This window comes from Tamandua tetradactyla, chromosome X (assembly GCF_023851605.1).
Source record: "Tamandua tetradactyla isolate mTamTet1 chromosome X, mTamTet1.pri, whole genome shotgun sequence".
NCBI lineage: Eukaryota > Metazoa > Chordata > Mammalia > Pilosa > Myrmecophagidae > Tamandua > Tamandua tetradactyla.
Window position 1 is genome coordinate 130,642,836 of NC_135353.1, and position 23,798 is coordinate 130,666,633.

General features: G+C 35.2%; 1 protein-coding gene across 8 annotated transcripts in view; it reads left to right on the forward strand.

Moving 5' to 3' along the window:
• Nucleotides 1-23,798, forward strand: part of CASK (calcium/calmodulin dependent serine protein kinase) — a 533,324-nt gene that overhangs the window by 499,618 nt on the left and 9,908 nt on the right. For 2 of the 8 annotated variants that reach the window (XM_077145443.1, XM_077145444.1), the window contains exons 17-24: nucleotides 692-760; nucleotides 3,598-3,666; nucleotides 5,082-5,117; nucleotides 6,759-6,955; nucleotides 12,021-12,136; nucleotides 19,139-19,219; nucleotides 19,315-19,395; nucleotides 21,449-21,651. In XM_077145443.1, the coding sequence (XP_077001558.1) occupies nucleotides 692-760; nucleotides 3,598-3,666; nucleotides 5,082-5,117; nucleotides 6,759-6,955; nucleotides 12,021-12,136; nucleotides 19,139-19,219; nucleotides 19,315-19,395; nucleotides 21,449-21,651 (852 nt within the window). The remainder of the gene's footprint in view (nucleotides 1-691; nucleotides 761-3,597; nucleotides 3,667-5,081; nucleotides 5,118-6,758; nucleotides 6,956-12,020; nucleotides 12,137-19,138; nucleotides 19,220-19,314; nucleotides 19,396-21,448; nucleotides 21,652-23,798) is intronic. The other 6 variants (XM_077145445.1, XM_077145451.1, XM_077145446.1 and 3 more) reach the window with 3 other exon arrangements.

Sequence of the window (23,798 nt, forward strand, 5' to 3'; positions counted from 1 at the left end):
GAGTCATAGCAAGCTGTATTGAATTTCTCTACAGTACAGAGGGAAGGAAAGTTATAGTAGACCAGGCCATTTTTGACCATACATATCCAAAATATTTCTTCAAATTAGGCTTTGAATTAAAGAAACACAGAATGACAAGCCCTTGCCTATGTTCACTGGTGCAGCAAGCAGCAGAAGTTGTTTTCAACTTCTGGTCCCTCTTCTTACTTCAACATAGCAGCCTCCCATGTTAGGAATATCTTACTAAGTATGAATTAAGCACTGCAGGCTCACTGCGATAAAAAAAATAAAGCCAAAATTATTAAGTCAAAAGCAAATATTATGGGGTGCACCATCATAATGTAGCATGCTAAATGTAATTTTTCTGTAATTACTTATTCTGTTGTCTAGTTCAATTTATATTTGCTTTTGAAAGGCATATCACACTGAGTTTTCTGTACTCATTTCTATAAAAATGTAGCCATCAGAGCTATGTTATAGTATTGCTATATGAAGAGCCTTGACTTTGCAGTGCTTTTCCCAGGAACTTCCTCTACTGTAAATGTGAGCATTCCCTGCTTTCTAGCTTGGTTTCATGTTAGGGCTCTATGCTCTCAGATGGCTTGCACTAATTGTTCCACGTTTTGAGTGGTTTCTTGTGTGGTTTTGTGTGCAGCATTTGTTTGTAAGACTGCTCTCTTTTTTTCTATAGAGGGAAATGCGAGGGAGTATTACCTTCAAGATTGTGCCAAGTTACCGCACTCAGTCTTCATCCTGTGAGGTAATGACTCTAAGAAACCACCCCCATCTCCTCTGAGTTCTTAACTAATTATCTGCTGATGGCTGGATGTTTTTGCTTTCTGGGGAATTGTTTCTGCCTGTGCTGTTAGATCACTGCACACCAATTTTACAACAAAGATAACGGAACAGAGTAGGTCCCATCCACCTACTCAGCCCTGCTTTCATATGGATCTCCTCAGCACTTTTTTTTGCAGGCTAAAATCTATGCAAAATAGGGCAGGCCACGGTGGCTCAGCAGGTAAGAATGCTTGCCTGCCATGCCCGAGGACCTGGGTTCCATTCCCAGTGCCTGCCCATTTAAAAAAAAAAAAAAAAAAAAAAAAATCTATGCAATATGCAAAATAAAGCAAAGCTACAAATAATGACATAAGGTTTAATAAACAAAAGATGGAGTCTGAGGGAAAGAAAACATAAAAACCTTAATTGCAATCTTATTTCCAGGAAGTACATTCATTTCCCTATTGTTAAGAAATCACATAGATAGTTCTTCTTTCCAAGAATCTGAGAAGTGATCTATTCCTATTAAGATAGAATTGTTCAAATAATTGTGATAGTTCTCTCTAGATGAATATTAAGGTCCATGATGAACAGGTAACTTATTTTATCAGAGGAATATAAGCTTTTGCAACCTTTTGTAAAATTGTTTAAATTTGGAATATTATGTGAGTCATAGAAAAGTAAGTTTTCTAAAATAATACAACCCCAAAGTTTCTTTCTTACAACAGGCTTATCCTATAGAAATTGTAGCTTTTCTAACCTATATTATTAAGATGTATGTTGATTATTAAATGAGATTCAAAAGTCTATCCTTTTTATATTTGGAAATGTGAACTGGCATAAATAATATCATTCTTTGGTCATTGCATATTCAGCTTCAGTATTATTTATTGAAACTTGTTCTTTTATGTGCATCTTTCAAGTAGTTGTACATCAGTATGAAGTATACATTTCCAAAAGTTAATTTTTAAAACTGACGGGAATCTTACTGGAGCTCGTCTAGAAAACTGAATTTGTACCTAAGAGAATTAGAGAGAAAAATTATAGTGCTTCTTCCTAACTCTAGTAATATTGTGAATATCACAAGACAAATGAGACTTCATGTTATTTTCTAAATGCTTTGAAGATATATATACATATACACATATAAATATATATGTAAGTACATACACATATATTAAAAATGTTTTCTCAGTATGTATTTAGTGAGCTATGACAATTGGGATTTCTGGTATCTTGGGTCTTGAGCGCCTCTTAGTGGCTTTTTATGGAATTTCAGTTAGTACTATACAGTATTTCAAAAGAAAATGCAGAACTGTTTCTGCTCTAGGATTGCAGTTTGTTTCCTACTGCACTGACCTTGCTGGGAATGAAAAAATGTTGATATGCATTTTATGTAAACACTTCCAATATTCTGAAATCAAATGCTCCTCATGCTCTTTCTTATCTTTGAAGAAATTTGTAAATACAATTGATTTTTTTCTTTGTGGCTAACTAACCAGAAGATACTCTCTTAGTTCTTAATAAAACATAAGTTTCTCTTTTGTTTAGAAACTGATTGGACTAATTTTGGGGTGGAACCAGTATTATATGTATAAATTACTCTTGAGTAAGAGCATACCCCCTTCCCCCTTTACCTTCCTTACTTTGGAATAGTAGAAAAAATAACACCTCCCCTCCTGTCCCCACCCCCAGCGTTTTTGACCCTGTGTTCTGGCAGAATTCAAGCCTGTTGTTGGGACTCGTCCCACCAGGGCAGTACTTACCAATGAAAGGTTCTTTGGCTACCACCACCAGCATCTCCCAGTCACTTAGTAAGAGTGGAATCCTGGGCCTCACCCTGCTCCTATTGAATTGAGTCTCTGAGGGTGGCAACTGGAGAGATCAGTATGCTCACTAAAGTTTGAAAATGCTGATCTAAGGGATCCCATTATTTTTAAACCTAAGAAGTTTCAGAAATTTCCTTTAAATGAAAAAATGTTTTCTATCTTTTGAGCAGACATACACTTTCAAAGGCTTAAAAGGATTCTATCAAAACAAATTTTTCTCTCCTTGTTCTTATTATTAAAGTTAATTTGGCCAATAAGGGAATGGAGTCTGGAAGGGATTTTGAGTATGTTTAATAGTATAGAGAGTGCAATTGAGGAGAGTGTATATAGAGAGAGGAGCTATTGCTGCTGGGAACTTTTTCAGAAGCATAATATTTTTATAGGCCTGAGAGCATTATTTTACTCATTCTACTAAAATGATTTAAAGAGTAAAGGTTTCTTCTCTGGCATATATCTGTCTTTTATCCTTATTAGTAGTATTTTTCCTGGAAAAATTCTACGGTGATTACAACATGAGAAATCTTTTTGTTTTTTAGGTTCATTTCACTTCAAATTGAGTCACTCAGTAGTTATCATTACTGAGTTATCTAAAAATTGTTAAATACTTTTCAAAAAAATTTAATAAAAATTAGGTTACCAGGATCTTCAGCACAATAAATTTGTAATATTTGTCATTGTATGATACTTGATAGGATTTTAATATCAAGTCACTCTTCTTGGTCTCATTTAAAGAAAGCAAAGGTTCTAGAATTTTGGAGACAGGAGAGATGACTAATGAATGATATGGTCATCACTTTATAATATATGACTCTTCAAATTGCAAAATTTTTTTCATACTTCTGTGAAATCATGCAAATAAGTCATTGTGACACCTTTACAGCTAAAACCTCAAAGGAAATGCTTGTCAGACTGTGGTTGTAACTGTTGATGTGAATATATCTATGTTTCTGTGCCGGTGTTATGTGTTAATGAACCTTGTGTCTTATTTCAGAGAGATTCCCCCTCCACTTCCAGACAGTCCCCAGCTAATGGTCATAGCAGCACTAACAATTCTGTTTCGGTAAGAACTCTAGCTTCACACAGCAAAAGTGTGAAAATTTTGTTGGTGCTCACCTGCCATAAGTGTTCTAGTTACATGTGTTCAGTGGAAATATTGTCTTTTGCCAATATACAAGGCTACTACAGCTATATTGCAGTTTACCCCTGGAAAACTTTTTTTTAGCATTTTCTTTTCAGTAGAAATCCCTTTCATTAGTTAAGTTTGAAAAGGTATAAGTTCAAGATTGCTCTGATCATTCTAAAAATATTTCTGTACCACCCCACTAGTATTTATTACTTTGCTCAAGCCTATCCAAAAGATGTAAATGGAAATTTGTTAAAATTTCTGCATACTTTTTTAATTTGATAAGATGAAATAATATAAGGATTTTGCAGAGCAGCCATTTGGGTATTCTCGGACTTTGTAGTTTTCTAATCTGAGTGATATCAGCCGCATTTCTTAGTTTCCGCTATCTAAGTTTACGAATTGGTGTGCCCTCTGTTATTGTGGTACGTGCACATATTTTTGTGAATTATAAGCCTTGCCTGAATATGAAAAGCAAAGGAACTGGCTTCAAACTGCACTTAAGCCACGCTGTTATCACATCTTTAACACAAAGTACTTTATATTTTATTTGAACTTGGGAATTTTATACTTTTTTTCAGACCAATCCATTTTGTAATATATAAGAAATTGTTTTTTTATACAAATGGAAGCACTTAATAGGTGCAGGTTTGCAATATTTAGAGGGTAACAAAATGTTCTCTAAGTCACTGATACTGCTGTTTATTACCCAGATAAAATTATTGAGGGTCCTAATAATACGGTAGTATCACTTTTTTCTGTCTATTAATTTGTCCTTTAAAATATATATCAACTTTTTTATCAGGTAAAATCTTAACTAATTTAGAAATCATTCCAATAGAATGATATTAAGTATATCAGTAAAAGAAATTATTTAAGAAAATTTTCTGTGACTTTATTTTGAACTTCAAAATAGGCTACCAGAGGAATTCATTTATGACAGTTAGTGTTTAATACTTTTAAGATGGTGAAAATCCATATAACCATTGAATTTTTCGAAATCTAAATGGTTATAGTGACTAAGTTGAAAAAGGCAACTTTCAGTTTTTTGGATTCTTTTAAAGTAGGCTATTTCACTTGCAGTGGCTTTTGTGTTGAAGATGCTGAATTGTTTCTTAAGAACACATTTTCTCTCTGCTTAAACTTACCTGCTTTCTTCAGCTTGCTGCTAAATGGCCTGGGTTTGATTTTTTGATAACTCAACATTTCTGAGAAATGGAATAATGTATATTATCTCTCTACAACTTAAATCTAGCTCATTTTTAAAGCATATTGTAACAGAACACACAAATTACCTTGTACTCTTGAAAAGTAAATGAAAATTTTTCTCCTGGGTTGGCTTTATTCTACAGGACTTGCCATCAACTACCCAACCAAAAGGACGACAGGTGAATAGATATCCTCTATAGAAATTTCTCTAAATTGAGCTGCTAATAGCCAATCCTTTATTAACCCTTTTCATCCCATAATGTCTGCATTTTAGACCATAACATTTGAGCATTGAGAGCTTGTATCATTTCATTTTAACACATTGTACTAATTCTCTTTAAAGATTTTTTCCTTGCATCTTTATGGCTGTGATGGTTATTGTAATTTCAACCTGATAATTCTGTGTTGATGGTTAAGAATTCAATCTTTGGAGTCTTATGGGCCTGCCTCTGGGGTGGAAAAAAATTTTAAGGTTAAAAAACAACTCAAAAGTACATGCTGATGAACATTTTTAAGCAATAATTTTCTAAAACTTGAAAGCTTTTCTTAAGTTCATATTTGTATGTACATTTCTAAAAGGCATGTACAATGAAAAAATAAGAAAAAGAGCATAAATATCCTGGCTTCACTAAAGTGCCTGTGTTAATTCAAACATGAAGTTAAGTGCTGTCTAACACTAGCAAGTAACTTTCCAATTGCCAGCACTCTAAAAGTATAGATTTTAGGTGCAAATGTAGAGACTTGTTAATTGTATAGGCTGGATTTCTGAAAATAAACAGAAAAATCATGCAATGGTTCCAAAACCTTCAGGTTGGTTTTACAGTGACTTAAACATTAATATTCAAATTTGATTTCAAGAGAGATAAATTTTATGGGATCTTCTTTTGAAATGTAGTGTTAAGAAATTATCAGATTTTTTTTGTTAGTATTTGTATAAATTAACACCTGATAGAATTCATCCAGTTTAGTCTTAAGACTTGTATAATTGTGAGACTGTATATCTAGTACTTTATTAAACTATTTATAAATTCATTAATTCATAAAATGCTGCCATATGGGAACCCCTTGTAGCTAATCTGTTTTCTTTTATATTTACTAAGTAAATTTACAGATCATAAATCTCAGAGCCTTAAACTATGCATATCTTGAAGCTCTGTACTGATTTCAAGTGTTATATTGGCAAAGCTAGGATTCAAACTCGTTTTCTTCTCTCAGAAGATTAAAATAGTAAACATAAAACCCTAAGTCCCTTAAAAAACAAGACTATTAAAAAATATTTTTTAATTGAATTACATTTAAGTTTATCATCAGTGTGTAGACACTGCTGGTTGTCATATAGGCATTTTACAGCAAGGTACCAACCCAGAGTTCTTGCTATTTTTATGTAGTATGCTGCTTTAGGGTTAAAACTGACCTTGCATGCTAATTTTTATGGCTTGAAGGCTGCACACATGGTCATGACAATGTAGCCATAACATCAACTAAATATAAGCAGGTTTAAAAATGGTAAGCATATTTCTCTATAATTATAGGCCTCTTCTGCTACATAAAAGCAGAAATTGTCTTTACTTTTATTAAACATATTTCTTAAATGTTCCCTTCAAATAAAAACAGCAAGGTTTTGAACCTTTGCACATCAAACATAGTATGTTGTTTCTAGTGGTAGGAGTTTTTTCTGTTGTATTTCCATGCATCATTTTTGCTTTCATCATCTGGTGTCCTGTTTGTATTGTACATGTTAGTGTGTGGTTATTAGAAAATTAGAGCTGTTTTCTTTCACATCACTATGGCATCCTTTCTTACACATGTCTGTTTTATAGATCTATGTAAGAGCACAATTTGAATATGATCCAGCCAAGGATGACCTCATCCCTTGCAAAGAAGCTGGTATTCGATTCAGAGTTGGTGACATTATCCAGATTATTAGTAAGGATGATCACAATTGGTGGCAGGGTAAGCTGGAAAATTCAAAAAATGGAACTGCAGGTCTCATTCCTTCTCCTGAACTTCAGGAATGGTATGTTTTTGTTGTTTCATTTTGTTTTTTGATAAAAATGAAGCCCTGCCCATGTGTTTTTCAATTTTATATTATTGTTTTAATGTGTAAAATCTGTTTGGGTAGATTCCTTGCTTTACTAGCCAAACAAAACTCAAGTTAGTCGTCCAAGAATTCTAAATTCTCAGCAGTCTGCCCGTGCAGAAAAAAAAAACATAAATTCTCAGCAGTTAGTGAGATCCTTAGAGTCACGTACTGTAAAAGGACCATAGCACAGTTCTTCATCTTACCTCTAAGGAAAAAAGGGCCTAGAGAGAAGCTGAGTTACTAGCCCGAGGTCACACCACAGAGTCCTAGCAAAGCTGTGAAAAGAGCATTCCACTCCTATATGCTGTTTCAATCCTTTTAGTATTAACAGTTTTTTTTAATGTACCCTCTCTTTACTTCTTCCTATACTCTCACCACCACCCCCATGCCGCGCCATCACCAGCAAAAAACTCAAATGCAGTCATTTAATATCACTCAGGGTATTTGAAGATAGAGCATGTTTTACTGATAGGAGAAAAACACAGTAAGAATCTTTGTGCTTTTCCTTGCCAGTTCTTTAAAAACTTTCTGTCAGAAAGTTTAAGGTTTGAAAGTGAGGTTGAAGTTAGAATTTTTGGAACTGTTTTTAACTGAGATAAGAGGAATTGATTAGGAGTCATGGATTACTATATATTTTGGTAAAAATCTATTTCTGCAATAATTGTTGCAGCTTGCTTAGTAGAACTATGTTTTGAAACTTTTTTGATAGCTTTACCTTTGTCAGTAGTTTGGCAATATACCAGAAATCTTATGCAAAAGAGATAACTTAATGTTTGAGTTTTGTTTCATGTGACAAAAAAATAACTGTTAGGCATTGTGCCAATTCCCCAAAAAGTACTTGAATGTAGCTAAAAGAGACCAATGACATTGAGGCCATAGACCTTTATGACTGCTTTTTTACCCATTGTTCACACTAAATAAGGAATTTCTTAGTTAATTAATTTCTTAGTCTCTTTTATTAGATCTTCTTTTTGTTTCCCAAAAATATTATTATATTTACAATGTTAGAGCTGTGGTGTCATCATTATACACATGAGGAAGCACAGGCCCAAATAGAGGAAGTAGGACCCTTCCATCTTGCATTATCTTTCAGTCTGATTTTCAAGAAACAGTCAAAAAAGAATTCCAGAAGCAAGTAGAAGCTAAAATGTTTCCACCCTGTATTTGAGAGCAAATTATAAAGTAAAAGTCCTCATCATCCAGGTCATTTTTATTCAGAGAAAAATCATACTGTCTTTATTAGAGATGATTTAGAGAAAATTATACAATAAAATTCTTGAACAAAAAAGAAAACAAAACAGTTAAAAGCATAAGTAGGAGGAAAGTGATTTCTAAGTCATTTCAATGATGTTGTTATGTTGTTGCTGATAACTTTTTATAAAATGTATTTTTTGAATGTTGTCATATGTTACAAGCACTTTATTGAAAATAATTCTGTAGATTCCAGACCTCCTCTCCATAGTCACATCATCTATATAAGTCATGTTTAAATAATACATAGAACTCTGGGTCCACTGAATGAATCCTGATAAATAGCAGTAGAAAGAACAGGTTTGTTTCTTGTTTCCCGTAATAGTCAACTAGGTTATTTGGATCAGTCCTCCTGCTGAAAAAAAAAAATGAAAAGTGCTGCTGAAATATGGTTTTTTTAATTACCTTAAAAGCATTGAATAACTGAAAAGATATTGGGGGACCCAATATTTTCATGAAAGTCTTTAATCAAAGCAATAACCAGAATATTGGAGTACCACATTAGTCTACTTGGCCCTAAGGACGTTTACTGTTACTGAACACTTCTGTGCCAGAGGATCAAGTTTAAGACTTAAGGCCTGTACAAATTGGGGACTCTCCCCACATTAGGACAGCAAAAGCCCATACCCCTAGGTTAAGAACAAACAGATAAAAATGTCACTGAGCAGAGCCAAAAAAAAAAAAAAATAGAGAGAGAACAAACTTTCCCTGAAAAATTTGTGACCTTGATCCACCTAGAATGAATTTGCACCCAGGTACACATAGCATGGGTCAGCCAGGAAAATTCAAGTCATATATTTTATTTGAGGTTTCCCTTTAACTAATAGTTCCAGATAGCTGGTATAAGTAAACACCAAGTCACATTTTTCATATCTTGTAAATGAGAAATCAGGTTTTTAGAATCAAATGCCTTACTTTACTTATCCTTGTTAAATTTCATCTTGCTTGACAAGGCACTGGTATTGAAGTCCCCTGATATTGAAGGGGAGCAAACACAATGTGAGTGGTCTTAACAATAGATACAGAAAAGGTATTTGGTAAAATTCAACATCCAAGCATGATTAAAACTCTCAGAAGCTAAATTGAAGGGAACTTCCTTAACTGATAGAGAGCATCTGCAGTAAACCACTAATAGCTAACATTATCGGAGAGGAAAAAAATTAGCAAGTGATGCAGTTCTTCATGTAGAAATTCAAAGAAATCTATAGACAAAAATTAGAATTAATAAGAGTTTAGCAAGGTTGCTGATTACAAAAGTCAGTATACAAAAATATTTTATTTTCCTACTAATCACCAATGAACAAATCAATAAGATTTTTAAAAGATACTATAGACTGCACCACCATAAAACTATAAAGTATTCTTGCAAAAAAAATAGAACCTGAATCTGATTAGTTCTCTATATCTAATTGCTTTTCTGCAGGAAGTTCAAAAGAAAGACAGACATATTTAAGATACTACTGGATGCAGTCAGAAAAATCCAGGCTCAGACTCTTAAAAAAAAACCCAGCTAGTTTCTACAACAAATAAATTGCTTGGAACAAAAAGAGAGAGAGGGAAGGAAAAGGAATCTATAAATGTAAAAGAGATTTAACATTATTTAAGGAGGAAATGATATAATACCTTGGGGTTTTTTTGTTTGTTTGTTTGTGTTTTTTTCAGAGTAATTTAGGGTGGGGAGAGTGTAAATAAAGCAAAATAAGTACGTTAGCCTATCTATTCTCTATTCTTGCATATGACATTTATTGAAACATTAAAGAAGACCTAAATAAATGGAGATGTATACTGCCTTTATGAACTGGAAGACTCAATGTTGTAGAGATGTCTTCCCTGATTGCTTCACAGATTCAATGCAGTCCCAACCAAAGTCCCAATAGAATTTTTTAATTGATGAGCTAATTTTAAATTTTACATAGAAGTGTATAGAATCAGGAATAACCAAGATACTCTTCTTGAAGAACAAGGATGAAAGCCTTACCAAGGCTTATTATAAAACTATAGTAATCAGGATAACATATATATATATATATATATATATATATATATATATATATATATATATACACACACACACACACAGAGAGAGAGAGAAAGAGAGAGAGATGCTCACATGGAGCAGTAGATCAGAATAGAGAACCCAGAAATATTCCTATACATGAATGACACTTGCTCTGTGATAGAAGTGGCACTACATAGCAGTGGGGAATGGGCAGGTTTTGTTTTTTTTTTTTCAATAAATCACACTGGGGCAATTCGATATCCATTGGGGGGGGGAGAACAAAATTGGGCCCCTGCTTCACACCATATGCAAAAATAAGTTCCAGTATATTAAAAACCAAAATGCAAAAGACAAAACTGTGAGCCCTTGAGAATATATTGGAGAATATCTTCAGGGACAAGAAAGGATTCCTTAAACAAGATACTAAAAAATAATTCCCATAAAAGAAAAGGTTAATAGATTTGACCAAATCAAAATTAATCACTTAACGTTCATCAGAAGATAACATAAAAAGTAAAAAGGCAAACCAGAGTAGAAGAAAATATCTGCAACACATCTAACTAACAAAGGTGTAATATCCAGACATATAAAGAATTCCTACAAATCAATGTGAAAAAAGACAAATAACTAAATAAGAAAATGGTTAAAGGATGACCAGGCTCTTTACTGAAGAGGAATTCCAACAATTATTAAACATATATGAAAAGGTCCTCAATCTCATGGTAACCAGTGAAATACAAACTAAAAACACAATGACATTCCATTATTTACCCACCATGATAACTAAAATTAAAAGATTTATAATGCCAAGTGTTGACAACAAAGTGGAACAATAGGAATTTTCATCCACTACCGGTGGGAATGTAAATCAGGAAAACCCTTTTGGATAATAATTCGGCATTTACAATAGCGTTGTACAGCATTCTGGTAGTGATTCTGGGCTCTCCTATATATGGCTCACTCAGGGGCTTTCTGGTTGATCCACAAGTAAAATCATTAAGTAAGTAAAACCTTCTGTGGCAATATCCTGAAAGGGAAGTATTTGCATAGACTAAATCTAAGAGAGCAGCTTTTTAACATCATCTGTGCACATATTACAGATGCTGACTACTGGAATCAATTAGAACAATTATAATTTTCTGATTGTGTTAGGACATTATTTACATTTTTTGTTCTATTAGTTTACAGGAGCTATAGAAAAGGCTCAGAGAGGTTAAGGAGATTGCCAATATAATATAATAGCTAAGAGCATGAGTGGAGACTATCCCCACTGCCCAGAATAAGTTACTTAACCTTTCTGTCCTTCAGTCCCCTCATCCATAAAATGGTGACCCAATTTCACATGTTGTTGTAAAGATTAAATGAACTAATACATGTAAAGGTCCTAGAAAAGTGCCTAAAACTAAGGGTTCAATAAATGCTAGTTGTGTAATAGAACCAGGATTCAAACCAGGTTTGCCATGTCTCAGAATTCCATATTCACTGTATCTTACAGCCATGTGTGTAGGCTTCTAAACTTTATCAATGAATCCTCAAAAAATATGTTGTCATTTTAATAAAAGCCAATGTTTTAAAACAGTTCTAGGAAATTGTAATGAGAGCCAAAGCATAACCTTTATCTGAATGATTTGAAAGATTTATAATGAGTGTATTCATGCTGGTTCTTGTAAACTCTTCAAATGAATGATTTTTCTCTTTTATCAACACGAAACTATTCATTTGGCTTTTTTTTCCTTCTTTGTGTGCTAGGCGCGTAGCTTGCATTGCCATGGAGAAGACCAAACAGGAGCAGCAGGCCAGCTGTACTTGGTTTGGCAAGAAAAAGAAGCAGTACAAAGATAAATATTTGGCAAAGCACAATGCAGGTAGGGAAATGTGTGACTGTTACTGAGGCCAGATTAAACATCTTAAAGACCTAAATAGACATAATGTTTCAATTCAGTCTTTGGAGTCCTCTGCCCAAAAATTCCACCATATGTGATCCTCAAGAACTTTTAATAAACTCCCACCTACTTATTGCTAATATATTGCTTATTTGCCAGATATTGTGCAGAATTATACTTTACAGGAAGAAAAATGTTATTTTGAAATAATAGTATCCTCTGGAACAAAAGGAACCCAATGCTTTAAATCTTCCCCTGATAAATGAGAGCTTGAGAGTTTGCTGAGTCACCAGGATTCATACCTCCTTGGCTAAGATTGGTTTTAGCAGATACCCTTCCTCCTGGCTCCTCTCTGGCACTTGGACCTATGACATACCTAAGGGCAGAGATGCACTCTTAACAGAGAACTGTACTGCAAATGATTCCAGGGTTGGCTTAAAAGAGCACAGATGACCTGGATGCCTACTAGGTTTGGTTAGTTTCTGTGACTAGTCTTCTTCCTTCATGGTATTTCCTAGCTCCTAAAAGACCAAGATCATTATTTTGGCCTTCCTTTTGCAGTATGTCTGTCTATATTAAAGCTTGTGTTCTACTTAAGTCATATATCCATATGTTCTGTTAAAAACTGAAAAGTATACCAAGAAAGCATGGGCTCTCATTGCAGTTGAATTCCCAGAAGACTCACAAGATGTAGCTTAAGCTAAAGGAAAATGCATGATGATATACAGAGTATGATTTACTTATTGTCAAGAACTTAATATAAAACCTTTTTTAAGGAACTTTTTCTGCAGAATTGAAAGCCCTGATATTGGCATTAGATTGGTTCCCAAGGTCTCAGAAATGAGTCCAAAAATCAAACATATGGCAATAAAAATCAAGTAAATCCAATCATGCATACCCAGTTCGACAGTGTGTTTCTGACAAAGGTGAAATGTATTTTACTCTTTAGAATGTTATAATATGGTAGCATTCACTAGGGAAATGTATTTAGAAACTCTGAATTGCTCATTTCTTCATCAGAGATTAAAAGTAAACATTTTGAAATACTATATAATGCGTAATGAATGTGAGTTGCCACATGGATTAATTTTAAATGTTTCAGTTAGATGAGACTTTCCCTCACATTATCTACATTACATCATTTTTATTTCCAATAAAATGTATCATTTATTATGTGCTACTGTAGAGCAATAGTCTCATAATGGCTCTTTGTTTTGTTTTGTTTTGTTTTACAAAGGAAAGAAATATTTAAAGCAGACTAGTTAAACATAATTTAGTAACTATTAATTTTAAATACTCAAGGATCACTATTTGAAGAAATTCACTTTCATATCAATAGATACAAAGCCAGTGATTTGTAACTGTGAATTTAATTGTAGCATGTTTTTTCCATCTTAGACTGAAATTACCATGAAGTGGTAATACCATTTATTAAGCATCTACTTAGCTCCCATGGGCCTCAAAATGAGAGAACTAGATTAGTCAATCAAGGAGATCTTTTCTAATCCTAAAATTCAGGGGTTCTAAGATTCTTTCATTACTAGGCCTGACAAATCGGTATCATTTAATGAAGTCAAATACTCTTTTATTCTCCTTTATCTCAGATTTGAGCTTTCTGTGAAACATGTGCCTTGCCTGTCAAGTTTGAAGGATGTCACCCTTGATATAATATAGAAAGAGATATAGATAGATAGATAGAGATCTATTTAGACGGGTATCTATTTAGAAGGGTATCTCTCTTGATATATATATAGAGAGAGAGAGAGACCCTAATAGGGATAGAATAAAATTGCTATGACAGTAACCTTCCTATCCCAAACCATGGACCTAAGTTCTTATAAATTTAGAACTAAGAAAGGAAGGAGATAGGGGACCTATCACCATGCCTTTTTTGTTATCTTCAGCTTTTTCCTAAGCAGTGGTCTTCCTGGCATCAGAGCCTTCGTCATCATGCTAAAGGGATTATTCTTTCTATGTGTCAGTATCTCTCACTGCGTATAAGGCCCTCCTTTCATGCTCTTTACAAAAAAGTCTGAGCTTCCCAGATGGTCTTGCAGACCCACCCAGGTTTCTTGGCCGAGTTTTTTGTTAGGCTTATTTGTGACTATATAGTCAAAATACCATTTTTAAGACTTCTCTCCCACAAAATAGTCATTCATGAGCTCTCTTCTTTTAGTTTTTCTTGTCGTGGGAAGATGCTCAGCTTTTTCCCTGGACTTTCTGAAGTATGCTGCCTTACAAGGTCTAGCATTCCTTTATGTTACCATCTCTTCAGATTTCTTCCATTTCAGCAACCAGTTCTTCCCTTTTGTTTTTGATAAAGTCCAGAAAGAACCATTTGCCTAGAGATTATCTTTACAAAGGATAAAATTGTCAGGACAAGGAATAAACTATTTTATTAGCTATTCTGCTTTTAGCTATGATGAAATTTCATCCTAACATGCTTAACTGCCTGTATAAAGAATTGCTCTAAAAAAGAGAGAAACTAATACTGTCAGCCTCCCTCAATAAGACAGATGCTTTGCGAACTCAAAATATCATGTCCTTAAATACCACGAACTAGCCAGGTGGGCCCACGGGCCATAGGTCAAACTATTATTTCTAGCAGTTTTTCCTGACCTTCTCAGAAGTTGATTGTAAAATACAGTATGCTCTTTGTCCTTCCCATAGTAGTCAGTAAATTAAAGCAAGAGCCATATATTTTGTTTCCTGGTTCAAATCTGAATTCAGCATATTGATGGCAAGATCCAAACCTTATCATCAAACTCTGAAGTTCTCCATATTTGTAGTAAAAATAAAGAATGGGAACTTGGTCAACAGCTAGAAATGATGGGAACAGTAATACTAGAATTCATTATTGCCATTTTTGTCACCAAGAAATTCCAGACATTATTTAAAACAGAATTCTATTCAAACTGTGTTGCCCATATCTTTCATTATAAAGTGGCAGCCCATTAGCTGACTATGACCCATAGATAAATTTTATCACACACAGTGCTTAAAATCATTTTGATTAGTTATCACATTTGAACATCAGGTTATTTAACACAAAAATATAGGTTTTTTTCACAGTTGGACAGTTCAGATTGTTTCTTGTTTCTCCTTGAACCCCTATTTCTGTTTCACTTCCCCCTTAAAAGGTTATCTTAATGTAATTTTCTTATGATTGAAAGTCCTTTATTGCTCACAATTTCATGATATTTTGCAATAAAAATGTGTATATAAATTTCTTTTAAAAATCTAGGTTTCTGATTTGCCTTGAAAAAACAGGATGTGGCAACACTGGGCCCATTTTCTCTCTTAGCGACTCAGGGCTGGTGATGTCCCTTTGGATGGACACTAATTCTCCAGGACCCACTATCCCCACATTTCCTGTTCTTTCTGCACCTGGCCTACTGCATTCAAATATATTAGCCAACTTACCACTGCAGGCATTTGAGTGTGCACTTCTTGGACCAATGTTACCAGTGTGCGATGCCTTTTTTTTCCATTGGAGGTTTTTACTGTATTCAAAGATATTTGTAGCCTTTCAAACTGAGACAAGGATTTGATTAAAGCTTTTTCATGAAAAAGATTCAACTGGAAAGTTTCTTTTTCTTCCTTCCTTCCTTCCTTCCTTCCTTCCTTCCTTCCTTCCTTCCTTCCTTCCTTCCTTCCTTCCTTCCTTCCCTTCCTTCCCTTCCTTCCCTTCCTTCCCTTCCTTCCCTTCCTTCCCTTCCTTCCTTTCCTTCCTTTCCTTCTTTCAAGTAGTTACCTAAATACCTAAAAGAAGGATCGGGAATGTTGAATAACTTAATAGGAAATCAAGATTATATAAGTAAACTATGCCAGACAGTACTTCTGAAGCCTTGGGAACACATTTGATTATGATCTATGTAAAGTCTACAGCAAATGTGTTTTCTGCAATGCTTTACCACATACATTTGTTGTGAAAAGCATTGTCATGCTGCTAAAATAGCTATATACTCTTGAGGCCTTAAGATCCCTGGAACTTCCAAAAGTCTGTTTTAGATCAAGTTACTAAAGTAAACTTTTTTTAAAAAGCCTTCATTAAATCAGTTTTTAAAATGTTAGAGCCTTGAGCAGTGGTATTTAAATATCCTGAAATACCCTTGTTTACCTTCATGCTATCAGGATTTCTACTATACCATTGGTTTGCTTAAATTATGCTTAATACCACAAATTCATAAATACTGTTGACTTTAAAAATCTATTACATTTTTCTTCTTTAATGCAGAGAACTCTAAAGATAACAGAAAGTAGCCATAATTTCATACTGCCCTAGTGAATTTTTTTTTAAATACCAAAAGTAATAGGCGCTCATGATTAGAAATTTCAAACAGTTCAGGAAGGTACAAAATGAAAATTTGAATGGCTTCCGTACCTACACTCTCTGAAAAGAATTTCTTACAACTCTTCCCGGATGAAATTTCTATACATATACTAGCATATAAAATCCAATGGCTTTTATATAAGGATATTATTGAATTTTTATTAAAATAAGTTTGTTTCTTAATGTGATCTATTTGCCTTGTGTTTAGAATATTGCATGATAAAGTTTATTTTGTGCATATTATACTTTTATTTTACTAATATATTAAAAGCCATATTTCAATGACCCCTGTACATTTTTCATGCTGTCTTATTCCCAATGGCCTCTGTGCATGTAAGTAACCTGTTGAGTGACTACCTCTTTATTTGTTTTCTACTGTTTATTTTCATTAAGTCTTTTTTTAAAATCAGCAACCAACTTAAAACCTTTAAAAGATCAGTCTTTAAGCATTCTTTTTATATTCCTTGTATCTCTTATTTTAAAGTATCCTTTTTCATTGTTTCTCAACCCTATGACCATGTGATAATTTCATTTGGACCACAGCAACCTTCTCGTGCTACTCATTTATGGTTAAGATATTGATGTTTAATGTATCTGTTTCATTTGTTTATGTTGTTGATATCCAACTCATTCTTACATGTTAAAAATAATGACCAGGGCGGGCCACAGTGGCTCAGCAGGCAAAATTCTCGCCTGCCATACCAGAGACCCGGGTTCTATTCCCAGAGCCTGCCCATGTAAAAAAATATATCAAAGTGCTGGTGAACTGAGATTCGGTAATGATTTTTTAAAAATAAAAATAAAAAAATAATGACCAGACTTAGTTGAGTAGGATCAGAGTTTATGGCTCCCTGGAGGGAAAGTTAATGTTACTATTCAGAAAGCTTGCTTCATCACTATCTTGCTTTCTTGTGAGATGCTTGGTTATTTTTATATATTAAAATATATAGCTTGTTGAAGCACTTCTTTCATAAGCATACTTTTTCTTGATGGAACTGTCACACAGAGAGCGATAGGTATAAAAGCAATACCGTAAGCACTCCTGCTTTTATTTTTGCAAGTCTCAGCACTCTATCACCATTGAAGCTAGTTAGCTTTACCACATGGAGTACCTCATATTCACTTTAATTTTGTGAGCCTGCCATTCTAAACACAGAAAGCATTTCTTGGTTTTTAACTGTTGCTAGAGAATGTGCTTTGAAGCTTTCCATTCAACCTTTATGGAATCAAATTATCAAAAGAAAACAAATGTTCAAATACCCATTAACATGCACTAACCCTTATTTTAACATGCTGTATTTATTTTTTTGTATCTTTTGAGAATGATATTTTTTCTTTTGGTTTCTGATCTATTGCATTCCAGCGTGTCCTAATTTGCGTTTTAAGGTTCTTTGCTACTGGGAAGATGAAAAATGTTAAGGACTGAGTTGATACTCAAAATCATTTGGCCATATTGTTTCAGGGAGTGAAAGCTTCTCTAAACGATTGTATCATCCCAGATTTCTTTAGTACACCATGGCATCAATTTTATTGAATTTATCTCAACCCCTTTAAAATCCAGGGCTTATTCAGTATTCTTTTAAAAAGGCATTTCAATGTGTACCTGACAATGTTTGGGGTATTACCATGCAGAAGTTATTACAGGAAACATAGACACATGATTTTAACCCTCTTTTGAGAATTGTCAAATGTGTGTGAGATTTTGACTATTTTGAACTTCAAATGGCCATCCTCTCAGGAAAGTTTCATACATTGCTTGAAATTTTTTTTTCAGTAGTTTTATTAAGAGGCAGGTTTCAAAAAATACTTTTTAAAAATATTTCTTCTCGGTCTGTAATGATTAGAGAACTCCCCGTTTGCAAAGGCTTCCAGCCTTAGACTCTGTTTCATGCTTCTTTCCATTTCTGTCTAGCCTGACTTACTACACACAGGCCAAGCATGTAACAGCTGGCAAACAGTTTCCTACTTACATACCCAAGACTTTCCATCAAATGGCTATCTGGGTTATAATAAATATATATAATATATAATAAAACTTGAGCGATGCTTATTTCAAACACATGTGAAACCATAGTTACATACATAGAACTTGACTTTGAAAGAATCCATCATGCTATCTTCATCAACTCTGTTGAAAGAAAGAACCATGAAGTTAAAGACCAGCTGTCCATGCATTTCTCATCCATCTCTAAAATGATCTAGCTGGCCTCTCTCTTAGTTAATTTTAGTTGCATTCATGTTATATTCATGTTGGTGTTGGTCACCGTCTGTAGACTTTTTCTTTTTAGTATTGCTGATTTGTTAGAATTGCAGAAATGACAACAGCATGTGATTTTGAATGAATTCATATGATTTGTTTGATACTGCATGAAAAGAAATGCAGTATCTTTTAGAATTGGACTTTTATGCATGTGCTCAACATATTTTGGGTGTCCTTAGTTCTAAAGTGCATTTTTATGGGCTTAAAAATGAAATTTTATCCCTAAAGATTATATGACTTAAATTACCTATAAGTGATAAGTCATAAGTTAGATTCCTATTTTTAAGACATGGCTTTACTATAATTTTTGTTTTACCAGTAAAATTGTAATTTACAAACATGAATTATTCATTCCGTAAATTCATCTTTTTTCTAAATTTTTGCCTTTTAGTGTTTGATCAATTAGATCTTGTTACATATGAAGAAGTAGTAAAACTGCCAGCATTCAAAAGGAAAACACTAGTCTTATTAGGTAAGCTTGATTATACAAGTAGCGTCCTAATTTTCATCTTCAAAACATTTTGTGAGCATTATTAACAATTGTCCTTCTTAAAAAAAATGACATAGGTGCACATGGTGTTGGGAGACGACACATAAAAAACACCCTCATTACAAAGCACCCGGACCGGTTTGCATACCCTATTCCACGTAAGTGATGCCTCACTCTCTTTTATTATACTTTTCCTATCTGTCTTCTAATATTGTAATTTATATTTTTTCTGACTACATAAAGTAATAAATGTGTGTTGTAGGAAATTAAGAAAATCTAAAAAAGAAACGTACCTACTCCTACTTCCCCAAAAATAACGCTGTAAATATTTTGCTTGAACCCCAAAAGCTTTCTAGCACTTAGTATCTTTTTCTGAGTAGATAGAGCTAAAGGAGAATGATTTTAAGAAATTATACTTTGAGAAAGTGTGAACCATCCTATAGGGCCTTCAGATGCCTTCCTGAAACAGTTGTCAGACTGTTCACTGTTACGTCTACAGCCCAGAGAACCATGGGGCTTCATAAGACCACCCTCATCCCAGAACCCTGTCTGATTATGTACAACAGGGAAATTCATTAAATATCATTTCAATTAGTGCCACTGAGGTTTACTAGTAAAATACCTTGAAATGTCCCTTTAATTCTCCTTATATCTAGATCATGAATACTGCAAGCATAGCTAACTTTTAGTTTCTTTTTGATCATGTAACAATTGAACCCCCCATGTTATTAAATGGCCAATGAACTTGCTTAATTTTGAAGCTTAAGATTAATAACCTCAATCATGTCTACTCTGAAATATTTAAACCCAGAGGTGTAGGTTGCCTATATTTAACTACTGTGATGTCTGAAAATAGTACAATATAGTATGCCATTTCTCCAGCTTTTAATGTACCTGGAGAAATTATTCCTCTTTAAAACATTCACATTTTGATGTCCACATCCACTTGGCATCTCTTATGGTCTGGTCAGGGCAAGAGAGGAAGATTTCCCCATGAATGTGTACCCATACACACAACAACAGAGAGTAGCATAAATTTGTGTTTGCTCCATAAAGAAAGGGAGAGAGGAAAAGGAGAGAGGGAGGAAAATAAAAGAGAAAAAAATTGAAAGAAAAAAGAGGGAGGGAGAAAGGGAAGAAGAAAAAAATTAAAGCCAATGTTCCAGGTTTGTCTAGAATAATATTTTCTAAAGTGTGCTTTGAAAGGATACTGATCTCATTAGTATCCCACAGACTAGAGTTTATGCAAATAGACTTTAGCATAGATTTGTTCAGGTCAGAGATTGGCAAACTTTTTTCTGAAAAGAGCCAGACAGTAAATATTTTAGGCTTTACAGGCCCGTACGGTCCCTCACAACCACTCAGTTCTGCCATTGTTGCAAGAAAGCAACCATAGGCAACATATAAACAAATGGACATGACTCTGTTCCATAAGACTTAATTTACAAAAACAGACAGCAGACTGTATTTAGCCAGTAGGCCATAGTTTGCCAGCTCCCTGATTTATGTCTTCCCTAACAATTATAGCAACATCTGGTTAATGTTATTGCATCTTCAAAATGGTGTCTTTTGCTATATTCTAACATTCTCCTTTTGCAAGATGCTATACACCAGCACTATCCAATATGCTATTCACTGTCTAATACATAGCCATTAGCCACATGTGGCTATTGAACACTTAATTTTAACTTATAAGTTTATTTTAACTTATTCAATTTTAATTAATTTAAATTTAAATTACCCTGGGTGACCAGAGTCTACCGTATCAGGGAGTGCAACTGTAGACAAACACAGACCTTTTTCTTTTGCCTCCTTCATCTCATTTTGCTATTTTTTATATTTTCTCCTTTCTTCTGATCCAGACCTACCCACATTATGGCATGCAGTGAGTTATGTTAATCCTGGATCACTTAGTTTCTTTTTCCTGTGTGGCTTAGCATGTTCAAAGAGGAATGAAATACATCTTTTCATCTAAATACTGAAAGAGTCATTAGACCAGATAAGTAACTGGCTCCTGTTTTCTGAAGTCACACAGATAAATATAATTTCTAGAATTTAGTTCTACAAAACTACTGGGAGAGGCAACAGGGGATATGACATGTACTAAAGAACCCACAGCTTTTAAGAAGAGATTAGATTTTAGTAGGTCTATTGGGGGTGTACGTTTATAAGCTCAGCCTTTTAAATATTTCTTGACTTGTGACTTTGCAGATACAACCAGACCTCCAAAGAAAGATGAAGAAAATGGAAAGAATTATTACTTTGTATCTCATGACCAAATGATGCAAGACATCTCTAATAATGAGTACTTGGAGTATGGCAGCCATGAGGATGCAATGTATGGAACAAAACTGGAGACCATCCGAAAGATCCACGAGCAGGGGTTGATTGCAATATTGGACGTGGAGCCTCAGGTAATGCCCAGCCACACACAGTCCTTCTGTCTTCCCACCCGCATGCTAATCTCAGATTCTAAAATCAAAACTGACATCAGAGAGCCATGGGTTGGTCACATAATTTAATAATAACTACAGGAGAGTATCAGTAATCAAGACATCGTGGGTTAAGAATCTAGAATGCAAATTAATTGTTCAGATTCAGCGTATACACCGTGCATTTAAGAAGCAGAAATTACTCTCTTATGAGATTTACTATAATTCAGAAGTTCAAATAAAGGACCTGATTGTGTCTGTGCCTTCCAGAAGTCCTACATTAATCTGACCTCAGGATAAGACTCTTGCGTTTTGTTACAACAGCGAGCTTTCCTTATTTGATACATATCACACTAGACCATCAGAGCCTCTGCCAGATTAGGAAGAAAATCTAATCCTGGGGCCTAGTCTGAAACTCCTCACTAGATTTATTGAAAGCAAGCATGAAGGAACCCAGGGAACATCAGATGGAGCAGAGATGTAGACTGCATGATGGTTCTCAGCCTCTGCCATCTATTCACTTGAGGATAGTGCCTGACCCTGAGCTAAAAGTAGGAGGAATATGGAGAACTTAGAGAGGATTCAAAGGAAAGCCAGACATAGAGATGATTAGATGATTCGTAGATACGTCTACACTTTAGTGGTAGGAATTACTCAACTTGAAAAGAGAAAGCTGAAGTCCTTACATCAAAAATGCTAGCAAGCTGGTTTTTATCTCTGAGGCAAACCAAATAGAAAGTGGACTTAAAGCACAGTAGGAAGTTGGGAGTTGTGAAAATCAGGGTAGGTTGCAGGAAAAGTTTATGGTGCCCTTGTGACTCCTTGATCTGCCATTTCTGACACTAATTTGTATCCAAAGTTCCTTATCACTTATACATGGAATCCTTATACCACCTGCCCTCAAGTGGGCTCTGTTCATCAAGAGGCTTATTTACCTGGCTGTCCCAGGCAGGGAAAGTGCCTCCCTGTTCAAGGGCCACCGTGTGAGACTTAGTTCCCTAGCCATCCCCAAAACAAGGATGGAACCTGCGTGGCAAAGGTCTGTGTGACGTGGGGCCTGACAGCTCATTACTGGGCTGCAGGATCCTAACATCATGGCCAGTTGGGTTCACTTATTTCTGTTTCACAGCACCTGAAGAGATTCTTGAACTTTGGAAACCACAAAAGGATGTGGTTAAGGGGCTGGGGAGGAAAGCAACAGTTGGGTGAACATTATATAGTTAACTTAACAATTAACTTGGACCTATATAGAACTAAATATATGATGTCTAACACAGATTGATTTTTTTGTTTAACTACTAATCCCTCCTTATTAGGGATTGGAAAAATCTTCTGGCCAGGGGTGGCTAGAGGCAAAGTCTCAATCCTGGTCCTGGTCTTCGACATCCTCTCCTTGGGTTCCACACTGGTCTTCACCTGAACGTCGTTTTCTGCTGGTAGTAATGTCTCTAGCAGTATGCTGGCTGCAGGGCTCCTCAGACTCCCTCTGCATTCCCTAAGTCCAACCTCTAAGGCTTTCTGCCTTACCTGCTGCCGCTGCTACTGCTCCTACTGCTGCTGCTGCTGCTGCCTCCACTGCTGTTGCTGCTGCTGTTGCTTCTCCACTCTCATCATTCAGCCCTCCCTGATTCCTTGCCCTTGCAATTCATGCATTGCTCTGCACTGCTGAGTGGGAGACACTTCTCTTGGCCTCATAAGGACATCCACAGCAGTTATTTTGACCCATTGCACTTGCTACCAGAGTTCCTCCTTGCCCCCAGCTGGGCACAGTGTCCCCTGCTCCCATGACTGCTGGATGTGCTCACCTGCACTTTTCTCTCCTGCTTCCTGTGTACCTACTTCTCAGAACCATGATCTCTTAGGTCCTCCTATCTCTAAGAACAGGCCATAGGCATCCTGTGCTCTGCCTGAGCCTCTTTGGGGCAGTGGCTTTTGAGACAGGGGTCTCCCAGGTCATGCTCCCCTTGCTGGTCTGGTTGACCATTCTGGTCCCAGACTCTCCTGCCCAATGGGTTACACCCTGCCAAGTCTAGACTTGCACCCAGTACTGGTCTCACTCTGACTGTCACGTCTTTTGATATACCTGTGGATGCCCACAGAGTCCTCACTAGTTGAGCTTCACCCTCGGG